This window comes from Phacochoerus africanus, chromosome 6, assembly GCF_016906955.1.
Source record: "Phacochoerus africanus isolate WHEZ1 chromosome 6, ROS_Pafr_v1, whole genome shotgun sequence".
Lineage (NCBI taxonomy): Eukaryota > Metazoa > Chordata > Mammalia > Artiodactyla > Suidae > Phacochoerus > Phacochoerus africanus.
In genome coordinates, this window is record NC_062549.1 from 33660884 (window position 1) to 33680891 (window position 20008).

General features: G+C 38.1%; 1 protein-coding gene across 3 annotated transcripts in view; it reads right to left on the reverse strand.

Annotated features, from left to right (window-relative positions):
• Nucleotides 1–8126: 8126 nt before the first annotated feature.
• Nucleotides 8127–20008, reverse strand: part of FZD6 (frizzled class receptor 6) — a 35022-nt gene continuing 23140 nt past the window's right edge. For all 3 annotated transcript variants that reach the window (XM_047783482.1, XM_047783480.1, XM_047783481.1), the window contains 4 exons: nucleotides 15795–16812; nucleotides 12851–12999; nucleotides 11038–11466; nucleotides 8127–9773 (listed from right to left, as the gene is read on the reverse strand). In XM_047783482.1, the coding sequence (XP_047639438.1) occupies nucleotides 9605–9773; nucleotides 11038–11466; nucleotides 12851–12999; nucleotides 15795–16812 (1765 nt within the window). In that variant the 3' untranslated portion in view covers nucleotides 8127–9604. The remainder of the gene's footprint in view (nucleotides 9774–11037; nucleotides 11467–12850; nucleotides 13000–15794; nucleotides 16813–20008) is intronic.

Below are 20008 nucleotides of genomic sequence, written 5' to 3' on the forward strand. Positions count from 1 at the left end.
CTAGAATAGTACCCCAAGGAAAGAAATCCACAAACTAGACAGTTTTGTACTCTGGAAAATGAGATGGAGAAGATATTAAGATATTTTCCTTTTGAGTTTAGGAAAAAGGTTTTCTTAATCTCTGTTGATTTCATGCCTATTTTCTTAACATATTCTAAAGGTAATAGTATAGAACAGGGTATTTATAAACATAGGTATTAAATGTAGGGTTTAATAGACTGTTTCCACTTAGATATGTTAAAATCCAGTATAGGAGTTCCCTGGTGGCTCAGCAGGTTAAAGATCCAGGCTTGTCACTGTGGTGGTTTAGATCTCTGCTGTGGCACAGTTTCCATCCCTGGCCCTGGGGAACTTCTGGACTCTGGCATATGTTTAGAAGGTAGTTTATTTGAAAAACTGTCTCTAAGATGTTTCCATCAAAACTTAAGTAGGTTCCCCCCTTACTCCCTCCTTTCATGCTGGAAACTTAGAAAACCTATTCTTAGAAATTTTTCTGGTTTCCCCGTTTTTTTTTTCTTCTTGGGATGGAAAAGAAAAACCTCAGATTTGGCTGCTAAAATATATCTCCTTTAGCAATCATTTTTTCATTTATTTTCACTTCTAGCCAATATTTACCACTTCCAGTCCCACCTTCTTTTCTTTTATCCTCTTTTCGTGTTGCTTCCTTTCGTTGCCGCTCCTCCGGTTATGTTCCTAACGAATATTATTGTGCCATTTTCACTACGGTTTAGCTCTGGGTCCCAAAATCTTTTGATACTTTTAGATTAGCCTTTTAATCTTTTCTCCTCTTTTCTCTTTGTCGACTCCTTGCCATTGTGAGTTTATGAAAGTGGGATTCTTCTGCATGTGATGAATCCCAGCGGCCACAGTTAAAACCTTCAGCACCTGGAATTTTAAGTCTTTGACTTGCGTTGTGAGCAATAAGGTATGAAAGAGTGTGCTTTCCATGCAGAAAAGTCACAGCCGGGCTCCTGCGGTTATTAAAATTTGTATCTTTCATTTCCTGAGAGTACCAGTGTTTAACTGCCTTGGCAATGTTAAAACTTTCCAGCCATAGTAACTGGAAACGCCCACCAGTGGTACACTTCTGAGAAGTAAGGAAGAACTAAAACTATGACTTTGATGATGGGTGGCAATTACCAGCTGTTTTCAGTCTGGTTTTTCGAGGAAAGCCTAAGAAAGATCCTTTCAGTACCATGAATATCCTAGCAGTGATGGATCCCAATGGGGGAGTGAGTCTTTTTGAAAGACACGATCCTATAAAGTTCTATTGAGGATTTGTGATTTTCAAAGTGAAATGCTTTATCACGTTTTTATTGCTGTTGAGTTTAGCTGCACAGTGCCCATGCCAACCTTATTGTTGTAAATGTAAATATACTAATTTAGGGCAGCTTTTTGGTTAAAAAATGCTATGTAAATTCTTATAAAAATTAATGTCAGCAACTCTGAAATAGCAGGCTCTTTTTGCATCAGACTTTTTTTTTAAACTACAAATTACCACATATATTTATTAGACTTGCTAGTTAAAAGATGGATTGTTAGACAATATAATAAACTAAAATCCAGCTCTAATGCTGGATGTTTACAAGAAATATCTTTTAAAAGACACAAAAGCTACATAAGTAAAAAGATTTTAAAAAAGAGACATACTGAATAAACTTTAACCAAAAGAAAATTGGAAGCTATACTATCAGACAAAATAGCTTTAAGACAAAAAAAGCATTACAGGAACAAAGAACATAACTACATAATGATAAAACATTCAACTCCCAAGAAGGTATGACAATTCAATACATAATAGGCATCTATTAAGATAGTCTCAAAATTGTAAAGCCAGGAGTACTCGTCGTGGTGTAGTGGAAACAAATCCAACTAGCAACCATGAGGTTGCAGGTTCTATCCCTGCTCCAACAGTGGGTTAAGGATCTGGCATTGCCGTGAGCCATGGTGCAGGTCACGGACAAGGCTCAGATCTGGCATTGCTGTGGCTCTGGCGTAGGCTAGTGGCAAGAGCTCCAATTAGACCCCTAGCCTGGGAACCTCCATATGCCATGGGTGTGGCCCTAAAAGAAAGACAAAAGATAATACACCCCCTGAAAATAAGTAAAATATAAATGCATAAATTGGTTAAAAAACAGTGTAATTATATAAATATGTCCTCACAGTTTGTTACATCTTATTGATTCTTCAATATAGGCATTTCACCATTCTAGGTGATGTGATAAACAAGACATTATAGACCTTACATTGTACCATGGAGAGAAACGGTTATTAATAATACAGTTGTAGAACTGTATTAATTGTACAGTTACATTATTTAATTATAATTATCATAAATTCTTTCATGGAGAGGAAATCAGAATTAGATCTAAGAAGACTTCAGCATTCCAAGAATGACGTCAAATAACCCCTTTCGTGGATTATGCACTTATTTACTATGAGATATATTTCTTCTCCGGAGATTCCTTGCTTGTATATTGATTGTAGATTTTTGGTTTGCAGTTATTCTGAAGTTTTGATATGAGAGTCTGTATGTATATGAGATTGTTTTAAGTTGTTGGTCTCTTAATTGCAAGTGCATCTCCAGTGTCCTGCATTTGTACCCACCTCTTCTCATGATTTCTGATTTTGGTGGTATAATTGTGCATGGATGATTTCGTATCTTTACTGTATATATACCTTTACTGGTGAGCCTTGTCATTTGTGGAATTTTTGTTTCCTGTTGCTGTCTTTTCTGCCTAGAGAAGTTCCTTTAGTATTTGTTGTAAGGCTGGTTTAGTGGTGCTTATCTGTGAAGGTTTTGATTTCTCCTTCAAATCTGAATGAGACCCTTGATGGGTAGAGTAATCTTGGTTAGAGGTTTTTTCCATTCATCACATCAAGTATATCATGCCACTCCCTTCTGGCCTGCAGAGTTTCTGCTGAAAAATCTGCTGATAACCTTATTGGGGTTCCCTTGTATGTTACATGTTTCTTTTCCCTAGCTGCTTTCAAGATTTTCTCTTTGTCTTTAATTTTGGTCAGTTTGATTAATGTGTGTCTTGGTGTATTCCTCTTTGGGTTTATTTTATATGGTACTCGTTGTGCTTCCTGTATTTGAGTGAGTGGTTCCTTTCCCATGTGAGGGAAGTTTTCGGCTATTATCTCTTGGAATATTTTTTCTGTCCCTTCTCTCTCTCTTCTCCTTCTGGCACCCCTATAATATGGATGTTGGTGCATTTAACGTTGTCCCAGAGTTCTCTGAGACTCTCTTCATTTGTTTTCAATCTCTTTTCTCTTTTCTGTTCTGCATCCATAATTTCCACTAGTCTGTTCTCCCCCTCACTTATTTGTTCTTCTGCCTCCTGTATTCTGCTGTTAGCTGCTTCTAGTGAATTTTTTATTTCAGTTATTGTATTTTGCATCTCTTCTTGTTTAAGTTTTATATCTTGTATCTCTTTGCTCAGTGTTTCCTGTAAGTCTTCCATTTTTGCCTCCAGTTTATTTCCAATGTCTTGCATCATCTTCAGCATCAACAATCTAAAGTCTTTTTCCTGGAGGCTGAGAATCTCCTCATCACTTAGCTGATTTTCTGGGGTTTTTTCTTTCTCCCTCACCTGAGTTATAGTTCTGTCTTTCCATTTTTATAGGTTTTTGGTGTGGTGACCTTTTTGCAGATAATAGAGTTGTAGCCTCTCTTACTTCTGGTGGCTTCCCCACTTGTGGCTTATGTCAGTATGGGGGGCTTACTGTAGGCTTCCTGATGGGAGGGGCTGATGCCTGTCCCCTAGTAGGTGGAGCTGATTCTAATCCCTCTGTTGGGTGGGGCTTAGTCTCTGGATGGGATGAGTGGCAGTTGTGTGCCTGAGGGGTCTTTAGGTAGCCTGTTTACTGAGGGGCGGGGCTGTGATGCCACCTGGATTGTTATTTGCCCTGGGGCTTCTCAGCACTGACTGATGGGTGGGGCCAGATTTTCCAAAAATGGCCATCTCCAGAGAAAGGCAGCTGCTGAATATTCTGGAGAGCTTTGCCTTCAATGTCCCTCCCTCACAACATGCCACATTCACCCCTGTTTGCCCAGTATGTCCTCCAAGAACTGCAGTCAGGTTTGACTCATATTCCCATGGGAGACCTCACTCTGCCCTGGGATCCAGTGCATGTGAAAGTCTGTGTGTGCCTTTTAAGAATGGGGTCTCCATTTCCCCCAGTTCCATGGAGCTCCTGTGTACAAGCCCCACTGGCCTTTAATGCCAGATGCTCCAGGGGCTCTTTCTCCCAGTGCCAGATCCCTGCAGGTGAGGGTTTGATGTGGGGCTCAGAACTCTCACTCCTGTAGGTGAGTCCCTGTGAACAAGTTAGTTTTCAGTCTATGGAGCTTCCCACCCCAGAGGTATGGGGTTGTTTATATTGTGAAATCGCCCCTCCTACCTCTTGATGTGGCCTCCTCTTTTTCTTCTGGAGTAGGGTATCTTTTTGAAGGTTTCTGGTCCATTTGGGTGGAGATTTCTCAGCCTTTAGTTGTGAATTTTGTTGTTTTTAGGAGAGAAGTTGAGCTCCAATCCTTCTATTCTGCCATCTTAATCCTCTCTCCCAAAGTCTCTGGTACTATGAAAAAGAGAAACTTCAGTTTTCTTTTGAATTAGATAATGGTTTTGAAGTTTGCTATTAAAAATGAGTGCTTTGGAGTTCCCGTTGTGGCTCAGCAGGTTAAGAGTCTGACACAGTATCCATGAAGATGCGAGTTAGATCCCTGGCCTCGCTCAGTGGGTTAAGGATCTAGTGTTGTCACAAGTGCAGCATAGGTCACAGATGTGGCTTGGATTCGGTGTTGCGTGGATGGGCACAGGCCAGCAGCTGCAGCTCTGATTTGACCCCTAGCCTGGAAACTTCCATATGCTGCAGATGTGGCCCTAAAAAGGGGGAAAAAAAAAGAGTACTTAAAAAAATTCAAGCTTACTGATTACAAATATTATTCCCAAGGTTAAGAAATCATTCAGAATAGTGGGTACAGATGAAAAATTTTATCTTAAATAAATCACTAACAAATCAAATCCAGCAGTATATTAAAGGATACACCATGACCGATTAGAGTTATTCAATGAATGAAAGGATCGCATTATATTAGGAAATGTACTGACTACATTTAGATTGAAGCATTGCAGGCCCTTCGCTTGTTAGCCTGTTTCTTCTCCCTCCCAGGCACAAACTTAGACCACACTTCTAAGCCTTCCTTGCAATTAGGTATGGATCTGTGCCTGAATTCTGTCAAATGGAGTGTAGCTGGAAATGATGTGAGCCAGCTCCTGCCTGAGCCATATCCTTTTTCTGTGCAGTTACTCTTTCTCTCTTTGCCTCCACCTGCTGGCTGGGTGCAGAGAATCCTGCAGAAGAATCTGAAGCCCTAATAGCAGAGTCACCAGATGGAAGTGGTAGCTTGTTCCAGAACCACTTGGAAGACTATCTCAAGAACATCTGCATCTATCCTGTGAGATGTAACAGTTTTTAAGCTACTAAATTTTTAAGGATTGTTTTTTCGCCAGTTAGCTCTCCTTTTTTGACCTCACCGGTGGCATATGGGAGTTCCCAGGCCAGGGGCTGAATCCAAGCCACATGTGTGGATCCTTAACCCACTGCGCCAGGCCACGGGTTGAACACTGTGTCCTTACTGCTAATTTTTTTAAAAAAATTATTACATGGGAGTTCCTGTTGTGCCTCAGTGGTTAACGAACTCGACTAGCATCCATGAGGAGGCAGGTTCGATCTCTGGCCTTGCTCAGTGGGTTAAGGATCCGGTGTCACTGTGGCTGTGGTGTAGGTGGGCAGCTATAGCTCCGACTTGACCCCCTGCCTGGAAACCTCCCTCCATAGGCTGTGAGTGTGGCCAAAAAAAGACAAAAAAAAATTATCTCATGGAACACAATTCTTTATTAACTTGTTAAAAATATGTACTTTATCTCAAATGCCAACATTGTTCTTAATGATAGTGGACCATAGGCATTTTCACTAAAATTAACAAGGATGCCTGCTGCCACCACTGCTAATGATTACTGGCTCCAAGTTCTAGCTAATAGATGAGAAATGAAATTATCACTATTTGAGATGAAAAGATCATCCACTTAGAAAACCCAGGAAAAATCAACTACAAAATGATTAGGGACTAAGACACTTTAATAAGTCACCTATTAAAAAAACATTAAACGTGTATATATTTTCCACATGACCCTAAAAAAGTAAACTGTTTATTGTCCGATATATGTAAAAGACTCATAAAACAGGAATATACTATTTTAAAATGACATAAAAGTGTTCTGTGAAATTTAAAAAATGATAGCCAAAATATCAAATTTAGAAGGTAAGTTTGAAATATTTTCTCAGAAAGAGAACAAAAATTCAGAGATGAAGATAAAATTGGAGGATCCATCCAGGATGTCCAGTATCTGATGAGAAGGAACTCCAGTGAAAAACAGCAAGCAGAAGGAACTTATCCCATACACAGCCAAACATCCCACTGCACTGAATGACCAAACCAAAGCTCACGTTTTATTCAGATTTCATTAGTTTTTATCTAATGAACTTTTGCTTTTCTAGAATACCACATTCCATTTAGTCATCATGTCTCCTTAGGCTCCTCTTGGCTGTGACCATTTCTCAGATTTTGGTTTTGATGATCTTGATAGTTTTGAGGTCCTGGCCAGGTATTTTGTAAAACGTCCATCTGCTGAGATTTGTGTGACTGGACAAGTAATGACCAGACTGCGATGATAGATTTTGCAAAGATCACAGATGTCAAGAGCCAATTTCAGCACATCATATGACGGGTACACACTCTCAACACAACTTATCAGCTGTGACGCTGACCTCCTTCTCCTGGCCGAGATCGTGTTTCAGTTTCTCCACTGTAACAGTTACTCTCCCCCGGCCCTTTTTCCATACCGTATTCTTTGGAAGTCACTATGTGCTGTCCACACCTACGGCATGGAGAGTTCTACTCTACCTCAAGGGTGGAGTATCTATATAAATCAGTTAGATAAACACCGAGGAGTGTGATTTGTCGGAACATATAGTAAGACCATATTTAGCCAAGAAACTGCCCCACTGTTTTCGAAGTGGTTGTGCTATTTTGCATTCCTATCAGCAATGAATGAAGAGTTCCTGTTGTTTTGCATCCTCACCAGAAATTGATACTTTCAGTTTCTTGGATTGTAAGTATTCCAGTGGGTGTGTGGAGGTATTTCATTATCGTTTTCCTCACTGATCTTTTTAGATTACATGAGGTTAATAAATCTTCGCCTGATAATTCAGGATTATCTCTGGTTCTTTTCCTCTTGTCCAGTGCTCCTGCCCAGTCTTGCTCATGTATTGTCTTATTGAATTCATGATTAAGTTTGATTATATGATGGATATTATACTTGCAAAAGTATTCACAGAGTATGTAAAATGACATTTTCTTCCTTCAGAGAAGATTTTTATTTGCTTCCGCCTGGTGCCTGAGGTTACTAGTCATCCAGAAGTACCTTATTCTAATTCCAAGGTTAGCAGTTTTTTTAGTCCACCCGGATAACAAAGCAGGGTTGCTTTCCTTACTGTTCATCTTATTCCTAGGATACAGCCCTTTGAGGTCACGATTTTTAGTGTGATGTGCCTGACTCCCTTCCAATTGTCCTCCAGACTTTGAAGCTATTAATAGCACTGTTCAACATCTCAGCCAACCTTTCCAAATCATCAAATGCTCCCTGGACCAAAGCAGCTCCAAATGTTGGGTTTGGCAGTGTGAATTTCTCTTCTCCCACATCTTAACCTGGCAATTTCACATGCTCTTATTAGGTTTTTCTTTTTCTTTTAATGTTTTGATGATGATCTTGTATTATTTCCCACTGTTGGGAGTGAGGCAGATCCTGGATTCCCTTTGCTTCACCCCACATCTCAGGTCTCCAACTGGCTTTAAAGAGTTAAGGAAAATACGGCCCTATAATTTATACTTTGGGAAGAAATTGTGACAAAGAAAGAATAACACAAGTCCTGACTGTTGTCTCCTCCAGTTAAAACGAAGCTTCTGGCTTATTAGTCATGAAGTCACTGATCTGAAAAATTAGACCATTTCCTGGGCCAGACCATGGTGTATAGCCACAGAATACTCTACAAACTTATAGAGAGAGAAAATTTTATTACTGAAAAGATCACACAACATTTTTGTATACAAAGTTTAAAAATGTGGAAAAGTTACTATTTACAACATTTTTCATACAGTACATGATCATTTTCTTTTTATGCTTTAACACAATGCTAAATAGAGGGAAAAAAGAAGAAAACTTTGTTCAAGGAATAATATTCACTGAAATTAAGGCAATTTTTTAACATTTCAAAGTATGTTATATGAAATACATTTTATTCTGTTTATCAGGACCATAGCACACCCCCCCCAACTTTTTGGCACCATTATTGCTAACATACTCTTTTTTTTTTTTTTGGCTATGCCTGCAGCAGGGTCAGGCATCGAACCCATGCTGTAGCAGTGACCCAAGCCACAGGAGCGACAGCACCAGTTCCTTAACCCACTAGGCCACCAAGGAACTCCTGCTAACATACTTTTGAATGTTCAGCAAAATCATACTTAGCTGCAGATATAAATTCTACATGATGTCTGAGAAAGATAATGCATAAATGCAAAGAATTTGTAGTATTCCAAATGTTAAAAAACAAGTTAAAACAAAAGTAAAGGCAACTGTAAATGGTCATAAAAAATACAAGCTTAGGTGGTCATAATACATTAAAAAAAGGAAATCAATTGCACTTGGCTTAATTTATAAAAGAGTAACATTTCATCTACTAATCCTTAAGGACATTTTACTTTAAAAATAAGAAGGATCAACAAGCAGCAGCGTATTATCCACATTGGACACTATTTCAGCAAAAGCACCTTCTTTCAGTTGCAAAATAGGCAGGTGAAATTCCTAAAACAACTAGACTTTATAAAATTCACACACTGAAGATGATAAGGTAGAGTCAGTGGATTGTGGATTTTTTTAGTGGAATTCCCATTATAACATCTTTCGGTGTATCGACTATTTTTTATACTATATAAGAATACTAGTTTTCAGTTTCCTTAAAAATTCAGTGTAAAAGCTACCACAGTAATGTTAAAAAAAGATACTGGAATAAGATAATAAAAATATTTGAATAGACTTTCCAGGATTTCTAAAAAAAGTTCAAATACATATAAACTTGTTTTCAAATATATAAAAAAGATACAAAGGTAAGTTTTAAATACTTCAGCCAGGAAAAATCTTGATTTTATACCATAAAAGTGAAATAGCATAGTACATCTTTTAATAAGAGAGAATCTTTATAAATAGAAAAGGAAGATTCCTCTAAATACACCCTCCTCCCAAACAACTTAAAAACTATTTGAAGCTGCACATTTTTCTTTTGGGGGGAGGGTGGTATGTGGTTGTCATTAACCTCTGTATGAGATGAATCATATTCTCCAGAATCTATTGTTTCCAGTGTAACACTAGGCAATGCAGCTTTAAGTGCAAAAGAAGAATATAACAGTGATTCTTAAAAGACCGAGTTCTGTCACCTCTGTAACATGAATCCGCTTCCCAGTAACATGATAACCAGGTTTTCAAGTATCCGAGTGACTGCCAGTGCCCTGCTCTTTTCTACCTCCTGAAGCCGAGTGAACAAGCAGTGATGTGGAGCCTTTGAGGCTGCCTGGCTCTGAAGAACTGGGGGCCTGCAGGCTGCTGCTCGGTGCCGGGCTGGTTTCAGTGCCATCGTTCTTTGGAGTTACCCTAGGTAAGAGAACAAAAGCTGACATATGTACACGCCAAAGCATAAATGTGAGGCCAGATGTCCCTAGAGCTTCTGTTCTCTTTCCATGAGTTTTACTCCCAACCAGTATCCACCTTTATCAGAAAATCACTAACTAAAACTCTTTATGTACACTTAACACCTCAAAGTATGACTAACTTTTTTCAAATACAATTTTTTTGCTAATTTCAGTAAGTCCATCAAGCACCACCCATGTATGGGCTGAGCATGGTGTGTCATGGGGAGTAAGACAGGATTCCTACCCTCAGGTTAGCAAATCTTTCACTGGTTTCCCACCATGGATCAGACACTGTCTAAAGAGGTTGGCAGCACAAAGATGAGTACAACCTCAGCTCTGCCTTCGAGGAATTCATGGAGGATGAAGGGAGGTATCTAGGAGTTCCCACTGTGGTGCAGCAGAAACAAATCCAACTAGTATCAGTGAGGATGTGGGTTTGATCCCTGGCCTCTCTCAGTGGGGTTGATGATCCAGCGCTGCCCTGAGCTGTGGTGTAGGTCGCAGAAGCAGCTCAGATCCCACACTGCTGTGGCTGTGGTGCAGGTTGGCAGCTGTAGTTCCTATTTGACCCCTAGCCTGGGAACTTCCATATACCTCGGGTACGGTCCTAAAAAAAAAAAACAAAAACACCTATGTATCTAATCATACACAGTCCAGTATGCAAAAGCTGTTGGAGGTATATTTGGCCTACGCTGACAGAGTCAGGTAAGAAAACCTTGAGACTGTACAGTAGTCAGCTGTCACCTTTCCAGCTAATTTGATATTTACCTGTGTTTGGATCATCTATGACCATTTGGAAAAATTCATTTCATGTTCAGAAAATAAATATCCTTATGTAAGATGACAAACACCTTTCAGATAGTATTATAATGTAGTACTAACTGAAACTCAATAGCCTGCATTTCAGATGAATCTCAAATATTTACCTAAACACACAAGCAACTTTTACCAATTACTGTAGAAATGAACATTATTACTTTTCTATTTGAACAACATACATGAAAGGCTCTTCTCAATGCTAAGAATTAAACTGCAAAATAGTATACATAGGCTGAACCCAAACTCCTTAAACCCAAACTTCCCTTGAGATTAAGTGTACAAACATGTCATCTCAAAGAATGCTTTCTTTTCAGATGTTATCTTTTATTTAAAATATATGTATGTAAAATATATGTAATGTAGTATTCGAAATAGTGATGATTTAAGATCAGAAAGTCACAGCTCACCTTCCTTCACTCCGCGCACTTGCCGGCACACGGCTCTTATCCTTCACATTGCCTGCCCGGCCCTTCCTGTCGGTCTGTTCCCCGCAGAGTCTGGAGCTGGATGCTGCTGAGGAGGCAGGGTCCTCACCGTCCTGTTCTCTTGCTTTGGGCGGGCTCGCTCTGTCCGCTCTCACTTCCCTCACTGATGTTTCTGGCGAGGTTTGTATTTCTGTCAAAGTTTCTTGTCCTAAGTAGTCATGGTTAGTGATTGCTACTGCAGAAGTGCCATGGTTTGCTGTCGCTCCTGTGCTGGTTCCCATGGATTTGGAAATGACCTTCAGCTTGTGTGAACTTGGTTTGTAGTGCTTCTTTTTGTGTTTAACTTTAGAATTGTGCTTTAAGAAAAACTCACATGACTCTTGTAGTACTCTTCGGCTTTCACTGATTGGACTGTAGGAAAATTAGAAAGAGTTTACTTGATAAATGTCAAGGTTTATAACTAGAAACCATAAAGTACATCATATATTTGTGCCAAAAACTCCTTATTGATTAAAGTTAGATTCCATATGATTTACATTATTTATAAAATCTAGGATTAGAAATACTATGAGATATAAGTAGACTGCCATGAAATGAAATCTTTTGTGCATACACTGTTAGGTGCTTTTGTCAGCATAAATAGTGAGAAGAAATTAAATAGGCAAAATCAAAGGATGAGGGCAAGAAAACTCAAACCAGAATAAAGTAGGGCACTATCTGTGTGTATATCACATATAAATATATCAAATACGAAAGTAAACCAGACAGAAAGGACACAGAGTATAATTAATGGTCTTTGTTTAAATTTAATTGTTTTCTTTCTAACATTAAAATTATAGCAAGTTCAGGACTTGCTGTATATAGCACAGAGAACTCTACCCAATATTCACTGATAATCCATGTGGAAAAAGAATATGAAAGAGAATGGATGTGTGTACACATATAACTGAATCACTGTGATTACAAAGCAGAATTCACAACCTTGTAAATCAACTATAATTCCATAAAAACTAAAAAAAAAATTCCAAGTAATTCTGAAGTTAGTGTGGATATATAAATAGGGACTAGAGATATGTAATAGTTCAAAAAATTAAAGTCCAGTTCGACACAATTCTTCAGACTTCAAACACTTATAAAAACTTGTAAAAAGGTCTACAGTTCTGAAAATGTTACCATAAAAGTTCATTAATCAAACCAAATGAAAACAGTTTAAAAAATGCTATACTATATTGTTGACAATAGACAATATATAACATATATAACTAAAATGAATTATTTACTCATAAATGTAAATCTACTATATTTTTACAGAATATTTCATGTTTAAATTTTTACTATCTTAAGCAAGGCAAATAAGTGATAATGTTAAGTCAGTACTATGCATAGCAAAAATTAAAGGTAATTAATGATCATACATCACAGTTGAAATATACTCTATACATTATCTTACATATATTTGATTCATCTTTTATCATTGATAAAAAAGAAAAAAACTATTTAAAATGCTGAACCCAAAACAATGAACCCATGAAAGCAGTAATAATACTGGATATATTATAAGCCATGGAAAGAAAATGTACATTTTACAAACCTTTTATTCACATTTCAATAGAATAGTATATGTCAAAGACTACTGTAACAAATGCTAAAATAAAGCCTCTCTCTCTCGATGAAAAATATTTCAACTTGAAACAGTTGATATAATGAAACTCCAGCACAATGATGATTTGAATAGCTCCTTGGCATTTGACCTATTTATTTTAAAACAATGTCAGATAAGTCAACAGATTCTTACTCTTTCTTGCGATTTCGTTTAAAAAACCCAGCCCATTCTGTGCATGTCTTTTTGCTTCCGACCCAGAAGACAGCAGAGATGCCAACAATTAAAGTCATCAGATATTTCATCATAAATAAAGCCAATTCTGGTCGAGTTTCTGTTTTTGCCTACAAAGAAATAATGCATAATAAAAATTTCAGTGATATATTTATAAGTGGAGGAAGGTCTATACAATGTAGAACTTGGACAAAAAGTAAAATCTTTAGTCTGTTTTATTATAAAATGACATAACATAGTATAATGAATAGTGCTTTAAGTGTAATACATTCTTTACAGAAGATCTGAACAAAGAACCTTTATCAAAATATACAGCCAGACATGGAGAAACACTTATTAAAAACATTCAGGAAGGATGTCTTAACATTTTGCTTTTTTATCTGGCATTTTTCCCCTATAAGTACAGCAGCCTCTTATGACTGCCAAATATCTACCTCAATATTAATCTATTTTCCTGAACTATAATCTACAAAAAATACATTTAAACTCATTAAAACAACATACTACTTTAGAGTCTTTATGCATCATTGATGTTTATCTTACAAAAACTTGGTTAGAGCAAAATAAGCCTAAGTAAAATGTAAAAATGTGGAAATTCTGTAAAAATTAGATCATATTTTTCTTTCAAGCATAAACTCTCAAATATTATTTTTAAAGGTTACACAAGTGCCAAAATACCTTCTGCATTTCACCTTGTTTTGTACACTTATTAATAAACTATAATATATTCAACTACCCCATTAATAGATATTTAGGTTATTTCCAATCTATTGCTATTGCAAACAATGCTGCAGTGACTATCTTCATATATGTGTAATTTCTCACATTTTGAGATCTGTCCATAAATTCCCAGAAGGACAGGATCAAAGAGTTCGTGCATCTTAAATGATAAATATTATTAAAACGCTTAAAACGCTTTCCAGGGAAGGTTGAACTAATTTAACAGCAAAGTCTAGAACATGTATTTTGCCACAGTTTTGTCAATACAGTGGTTATAAAACCTTCAGACGTTTGCCATGTCATAAGCAGAAATACAATTTTATTATAATTTTAATTTGCATTTTTCTTGTAATATTTTTTCATATGTTCAAGAATAGGTTTTTTGTTTTCCTCTTCTGTGACCCCTCTACATATTCTTTTCTCGTTTTTATATCAGATCATTAGCTATTTTCTTTTTTTCCCCCTTTTCTGGCCCCCCCACACCATGCATATGGAGTTCCCAGGCCAGGGATCAGATCTGAGCTGCAGTTGCAACCTACACTGCAGCTGCAGCAACCCTGGATCCACTGTGCTGGGCTGGGGATCAAAACTGCAGCCCAGCACTCCAGCAATGCCGTGGTGCTACAGCATGACCTGTTAGTTTTTTCTTATTGATCTACAGGAACTCTTTTTAAATAAGGAAATTAGCTCTTCACTTATGATGTGGTGTTTTGTGAATAAATTTTCCCAGTTAGTCTTCTAAATTTGACTATGGTGGGGTTTTGAATCTGAAAAAAAAATTTTTCTTTTGTCAAATTTAGCAATCTTTTCTTTTATAGCTCCTGAATTTTATAAGTCCTTCCCCACTTGAAGATTAGAATTTTCTCATTTTATGATATAGTTTCTTTCTTTACATGAAATGTAATCTTTAAAAAAAATCATGTAACTTAAACTTTTTAGCAGTGTGTAATAGTTGCTTCCCCTCTAGTTTGCCCAAAATACTGAGGAATCTAGACATTTAATATAGCTGATCCCTTTAAGACAGCACCCTTATTAATTATATAGTAAAAGCAGACAATGGATAACAGACCATGGACAGGAAGTAAGGTAAGTAAAACCACTGTCCCCACACTTCAGTATTTACAGTAGGTTCCACTGTGTTGCAGTGCAGTAACTTTCTACAACATAAATTATTATGTAAAATAACTCAGCCTGCATATTGTTTGATTTGAAATACTGTGATGACAGCACTCACACCAAGTATAACCACTTAATACCATATATAAATATTCAAGAAAAATGTATGCAATCTATTAAAAAGTTTCTATTTAAAAACTCAACTAAAATGCTTTAGAGATTTTCTATTTTCAAATATTTATTTTTTTAAGTCTTAAAATCACCACCTTAATCCAATTAGAAACATCAGAAACATATTTTGTTTTAATTGTGCTTTTTGTCAGAGAAATGACACGATGGTTTAGGCAAAAACTAAGTTCTATTGTCATAAGAATATAAAAGCAAAATATAAGAGGATATGATCAAATGAAATATACCCAAATAAGGGTTTTCCCAAGTAAATGAAGAATTAAAAACACCTCCCAACTCAGCAGAAGTTACCCTTCATTTTCTCCCATAAGACTGTTCTTCTGACTCCATTCTTTTTTTTTTTTTGTCTTTTTGTCTTTTTGTCTTTGTTGTTGTTGCTATTTCTTGGGCCGCTCCCGCGGCATATGGAGGTTCCCAGGCTAGGGGTTGAATCGGAGCTGTAGCCACCGGCCTACGCCAGAGCCACAGCAACGTGGGATCCGAGCCGCGTCTGCAACCTACACCACAGCTCACGGCAACGCCGGATCGTTAACCCACTGAGCAAGGGCAGGGACCGAACCCGCAACCTCATGGTTCCTAGTCGGATTCGTTAACCACTGCGCCACGACGGGAACTCCCTGACTCCATTCTTCATCACTATTTTAATCTGCCTTTGCAATCCAATTTAATTTTAAAAGAACAGCTAAAAGGAGACACTTTTACTACTGGAACTGAAGCTAAAACTTGAGGAAACTGATGCATAGGGAACAATTCCCTCTGTCTATTGGATTTTCGCACCTGAAATCTAATTTTATGCTCATGACTAACTCAAAAGATATTTCCAGGGAACATTTTCTCTGTTAAAATTCAGTAGTGAAATAATACAAATGACAGCTTTTACCTGATAAGGACATGGTATATGGTACTGACGACAATGGTCAGAGACCCAAGTTATCTCCCAGGTGATCCTGTTCACTTGCTCATAGACATAACATCCAAGAAGCATCACTAATGGCACAAGATACAGGCCACTGAAGACTCCGATTCGAATCATAAATTTCTTTAGCTTCTCTTGGTTCCGGCCATCATGCTGTATAACTTGTCGAACATGATTTAAGGAAATAATGCCAGCTAAAAGAAGAGACAGCCCAACAAACACACAAAAGCACAGCGGCAAGAGTACAAAGTAGCGAGAAGCATCCAGGTCATAAAGACCGACAAAGCAAACTCCACTAATATTGTCTCCTTCCACTTTGTTCATAGCAAGAAGCATAACGGTCAGAAAACCGGGTATGCCCCAGGCCACGGCATGAAACCACACTGCTTTTTGCTCAATGGCTTCACAACTCCACTTTCTCCCAGCAGCTAAGAACCAAGTAATGGTAAGAATCACCCACCACACAGTGCCAGCCATTGTGAAAAAATACAAAAACATAAACAAAACGGTGCAAGCCTTATTTTGAGAGCCTAAGACAACTGTGTCACCAAGTTCTAGCTTCTCGTCTGCCTTATTGCAGGCTGTACTATTGCCCAGCAAGAATCCAATAAAGTACATAAGAGATACAATGCTATAACAGACAGAGTAATATATAATTGGTCTCTCTGGGTATCTGAATCTTCTAACATCAATTAAAAAAGTAAGGAATGTGAACAGAGTTGCACAAAGACAAAATATTGAAACTATTCCAATAAAACTTTTTGCAAACTCCAACTCATCATTCTTAAAATACATGTTGGGGCATGGAGGTGCACACTGGTCAATTCCAAGAAACTTATAGCCTTGTCCCCCAGAAGTCTTAAGATGCCTTGGACACCAAAATCCAATGTCTCTTTGGACTGGTTCTATTTTCTTCTGAGGACTAAGAAAATCTGTGTGTGGATCAAAAGTTGCAGGAACAGGTTCGTCACAGTATTGTAACCTGTGAAGAATTTAAAAATTAAATAAGTCAACATTTTTATTGAGTCACTATTTAAAAAAACTAAACAAAGCAATGCTATGCTTTCCAACTATTACATATTTCCTTATGCATTCATAATTGACAGGAAGACATACAAACTTAAATGGATTACAGGTTTAGAGTTGGGGAGAAAGTTTTGAAGTTGACTAAGAACTTAGAGCTGTTAATGAGGCCCCAAAACGCTAACATACATATTGAATATTAAGCAAGTGAACATGAAAATTCCCTTGCTTGGAAAATAATTAATCAATTAATGATTTTTAAGTTATTTCTGATTTCAAGGCTAATTTTTTTTCTTTTTAGGGCCTTACCTGCAGCATATGGAAGTTCTCAGGCTAGGGGTTAAATCCAAGCTGCACCTACGAGCCTACACTGCAGCCACAGCAACATCAGATCCAAGTAGCATCTGTGACCTATGCCGCAGCTTGCAGCAACAATGGATCCTTAACCCACTGAATGAGGCCAGGGATCAAACCCACATCCTCACGGATACTAACTGGGTTCTTAATCTGCTGAGCCACAATGGGAACTCCCTAAATATTTAAGAAAGAATTTATTTTATTTTTTTTGTCTTTTTGCCTTTTTGCCTTTTCTGGGGCCACTCCCACGGCATATGGAGGTTCCCTGGCTAGAGGTCGAATCGGAGCTGTAGCCGCCGGCCTACACCAGAGCCACAGGACCGCGGGATCCGAGCCACGTCTGCAAACTACACCACAGTTCACGGCCACGCCGGATCCTTAACCCACTGAGAGACGCCAGGGATAGAACCCGCAACCTCATGGCTTCTAGGCAGATTCATTAACCACTGTGCCACAACGGGAACTCCAAGAAAGAATTTATCTTGATTGGACTCTAGACAAAAAGTGCGGGCTTGTCTGTTTATAGCAATTGAAATAAAGTCTTGAGAAAGTTAACTTTTATTTATTTATTTAGTCTTTTGAAGGCCACACCCGAGGCCTATGGAAGTTTCCAGGCTAGGGGTCAAAACAGATGTGTAGCTGCTAGCCTATACCACAGCCACAGCAACAGCAACATGGGATCCAAGCTGCATCTGCGACCTACACCACAGCTCACGCGACCCTCAGATCCTTAATCCACTGAGCAAGGCCAGGGATTGAACCTGCAACCTCATGGATACTAGTCAGATTCATTTCTGCTGAGACACGACGGGAACTCCTAATTTTTATTTTCTAACGTTCATGAACACAGTAGATCAACCACATAGTAAGGTGATAACAAATAAAATGACTGAAATGAGATCATTTCCTGGAAGGAGAGAAGAGAGTTCAAGTGATCTCTAAGTTCTCAAAGAAGGGGAAGAAGACACCAAGAGGAAGGCTCTGGACCAGCTTGACTCACATCACCATTTTGCTGGGGTTTGGCTGTTTGCCTCCCTTGTTTATGGGCAGTTCTGGGCACACAAAGCGGGTATTTCTGTTTTGTGCGGAATTTTACCACTCAGTTGAGTTTCCACACACCAGAATTATTTTGGAGGATTCACATGGTTTAGAAATTAGTAGAGGTGTTTAAAGAGAAAGAGTTTTAAGTAAGCTTCAGGTAAAAATAAAATGTATGTCCACTAAAAAAACCCATGGATGTATCTACAAGCTTTTTCAAAAGGTAGTATCATATCGGTTTTGCTTTATACCTTTTTAAATAAAGCAACGTAACATTTCAGTCACTGTTGGGACCACTTTCTGGTCCTATTCTCTTTTCTCTCTCTTCCAAAATATGTATTACTGCAAGTTCAGTTTTTATTTCTCATGAATTTTTTAATATCTTTACTATGTTATTGTCTAGCTATAATGTTATATAGCATTGTTTCATAGATTCTGAACTTTATATAAATGACATTGAGCTATATTTATTACACTTGTGACTTGGCACTATAATTTTTAGAGTTATCCACACTGACAGATCTGGGTCAACTGCATTCATCTTATAATTGTATGGTAGTATTCTAGTGTGTAACTACACCAAAATTTACTTATCACTCTTACAAAGGAATTTCAGACTTTTTCTCATTTTAAAAAAATTACAGAAGTTCCCATTGTGGCTCAGCAGTAACAAGGCTAACCAGTACCCATGAGGGTTCAGTCTCTGGCCTTTCTCAGTGAGTTAAGGATCCGGTGTTGCCGAGAGCTGTGGTGCAGGTCGAAGACGTGGCTTGGATCCCACGTGGCTGAGGCTGTGGTGTAGGCCAGCAGCTGTAGCTCTGATTAGACCCCTACCCTGGGAACTTTCATATGCCGCAGGTATAGCCCTAAAAAGCAAAACAAAACAAAACAAAACAAAAAACAAAAATGAATAATGCTAAAATAATTTTTTTTAAGCCATTTCTTGGACCGCTCCCATGGCATATGGAGGTTCCCAGGCCAGGGGTCAAATCGGAGCCGTAGTCATCGGCCTACACCAGAGCCCCAGCAACACGGGATCTGAGCCACATCTGCAACCTAAACCACAGCTCACCGCAACGCTGGATCCTTAACCCACTGAGCAAGGCCAGGGATCGAACCCAAAACCTCATGGTTCTTAGTCGTTACCCACTGAGCCACGAAGGGAAACTCCTAAAATAAATATTCTTGTTAATGATTCCTTGTGTGTGGAAAAGTTTCTATAGAAAGAGCTTTCACTAAGAGGTAGAGAATGCATATCTTCACCTCTAGTATATATTACCAGTTGTCCTGTAAAGTGATTATGCATCTACCAGAAGTAGGAGTTCCACAAAAGTTCTATAGTTTCTTTAGTCTACAGATAAAGAAACAAAAAGGAAGCCAGCTTCCTCTCCAGATTTATTACATGAGGTCTCATTTTATCAGTAGAATATGTCAAATTACAAGCTCCCAATGCCTAGAGAATAGGAGATAAAAGCAATTAATCAAGGCTAATGTGCAAAAAGGTCAGTGAATGATGAAAAGGTTCATTTCCTCCCAGTTTAGGGCCAAGGCACCATCACACATTCTCAGGGAACTATGTACCCTCCTTTGTTATATTAGCACAGTTGTAATTTTGCATTTATTTTTATGATTATTTGATTACTCTCCGTTCCTCCCATCCCCCTCTAAGTTCCCTGAGAACAAGAACCAAGTCTGGTTTTGCTCACCATTGTTTACAGCATTGATCTATAGTAAGTGCCTGACATATATTAAATGTGCAA